The 1,877-nt window shown below is 62.7% G+C and overlaps 1 protein-coding gene across 1 annotated transcript in view; it reads left to right on the forward strand.

The window, feature by feature from the left end:
• Window positions 1-1,877, forward strand: part of PTPN23 (protein tyrosine phosphatase non-receptor type 23) — a 38,381-nt gene that overhangs the window by 33,380 nt on the left and 3,124 nt on the right. Inside the window, 2 exon segments of the mRNA XM_035889278.1 lie at window positions 305-370; window positions 836-981. Coding sequence (XP_035745171.1) covers window positions 305-370; window positions 836-981 — 212 coding nt within the window.

Genomic DNA, 1,877 nt, shown 5'->3' on the forward strand with positions numbered 1-1,877 from the left:
AGCCCCAAAGGGGCCCTGTGCCCCAGCTCAGCCTCTCCGCAGGCTGAAGGGAGCTGGAGGGGACCCAACCAGCTGCGGTGGCTTCCTTGGGGAGCCACCACCCCAAACACCCCCCCGAGTCGTCCTCCTGTCCGGCTCCTGTCTGTTGTCTCTCCTGGCAGCTGGAGCTGCCCTAAAGGGCCACAGGCGGACGAGGCTCCGGTCGATTCCCTCGGGTCCCGGAGCACTTGTGACTTAGGGGGGGGTTTCCCTACGCTGTCGCAGCACTGAAGGATTTGTTGGTTTTTTCTCTCCTCTGTCGCAGCGAGGAGAAGGCCAAACTGCTGAGAGACGTGATGGCAAAGATCGAGGCCAAGAACGAAGTGCTGGAGTACGTGTGAGCCGCACCGGGACGGGGGCCCTGGCCAATTCCTCCACTTGGGAGGGTTTCCTACCCTGGTGTCATCGGGAATGCAGACCTCTCTGATCTCTGTCCCCTTCCTCCTGAGCACCGTCAAGTCCCAGTTTGTCCAGCTCTGGGGCAAGACCTCATCCCCCAGCGGGTTCCAGTCATAGAATGGATCGTAGAATGTTTTGGGTGGGAAGGGACCCCTAGAGGCCATCTCATCCAACCCCCCTGCAGTGAGCAGGGACACCGGTAACTAGATCAGGTTGCTCAGAGCCCCATTCAACCTGGGCTTGGTGACCAGTCCCCAAATTCACCCTGCAGCTTTGCTCAGGCCATCAGGGGCGATGCTGCGCCCCGAGCTGGCTGCGGTTTGGGACCAGGGTGGGGGACCTGCAGGGAGGTGGGGAGGCTCTGCCACCGCTCAGGGGCATCTTCTCTCGCCTGCAGCCAGTTCATGGACTCCATGCAGCTGGACCCCGAGACCGTGGACAACCTGGACATGTACAGCCACATCCCCCCCATCCTGATGGAGAAATGCGCTGCGCTCAGCGTGCGCCCCGACACCGTCAAGAACCTCGTCCAGTCCATGCAGGGTAAGGACACGGGGACATCTGGAGGGGACAGGGGACGTCGGGGCTGGCACGCTGCTCCCTGGCTGGGGCTGGGCATTGGGAACTGAGATTCACCATGGATGTGATCGGTGGCAAGTGAGTCCGTGCTTCTCTGTGGGTCAGAAATGCGTGGTGGCTGGAGCAGCCCAGGGAGTGTCCCTGGTGTCCCCTGACACGCAACGCCAAGCACCCCGTCCTGCCCAAGGCTCTCGGGATGCGTGGCTGCCGTGGAAATTGCTCTTTGCTCTCCCTGGAGCCAGCCCAAGGGACCCAGGGCCTGACCCCCCTGGGAGTGAGCTCAGGGAGCCAGGGGTGCTGCCTGCTCCTCACCCACGCAGCATCGCTGCTTGTTTCTAGGTACAATTCAGCCAAAAAGGACAATGACTTCATCTACCACGAAGCCGTGCCTGCGCTGGATACCCTGCAGTCCGTGAAAGGTGAGGACGGGCAGTGCCCTCTCCTGCCAGCTCCTGATGGGAGAGGGACGCGCGGGCACACAGGGTGAATCCTGAGGGGCTCTGGGACCCTTGGGGCTTTGTGCCCTGATGCCCTGATCTGCTGGGATGAAGGTGTCAAGTGGGAGGATCCCTCTTTGGAATAATCAGCTCCCTGTGGAGGTTTCAGGTGTGTGTTGTGTCTTCGACCCCCAGGTGCCCCGTTGGTGAAAGCCCTCCCCGTCAACCCCACGGATCCGGCTGTCACCGGCCCTGATATATTTGCCAAACTGGTGCCCATGGCTGCCCACGAGGCCTCTTCCCTGTACAGGTGTGTCCCGGGCCGTGGCACGGGTGGGCACAGCTCTGGCCAGAGCAGGACAAGCCAGCCGGCCGCCTGCCGCAGCGGCCACGGAGCTGGGGGCGCGGAGCTCCCGCACCCAG

The sequence above is a fragment of the Egretta garzetta genome, unplaced genomic scaffold (genome assembly GCF_000687185.1).
Source record: "Egretta garzetta isolate BGI_Z169 unplaced genomic scaffold, ASM68718v1 scaffold92, whole genome shotgun sequence".
Lineage (NCBI taxonomy): Eukaryota > Metazoa > Chordata > Aves > Pelecaniformes > Ardeidae > Egretta > Egretta garzetta.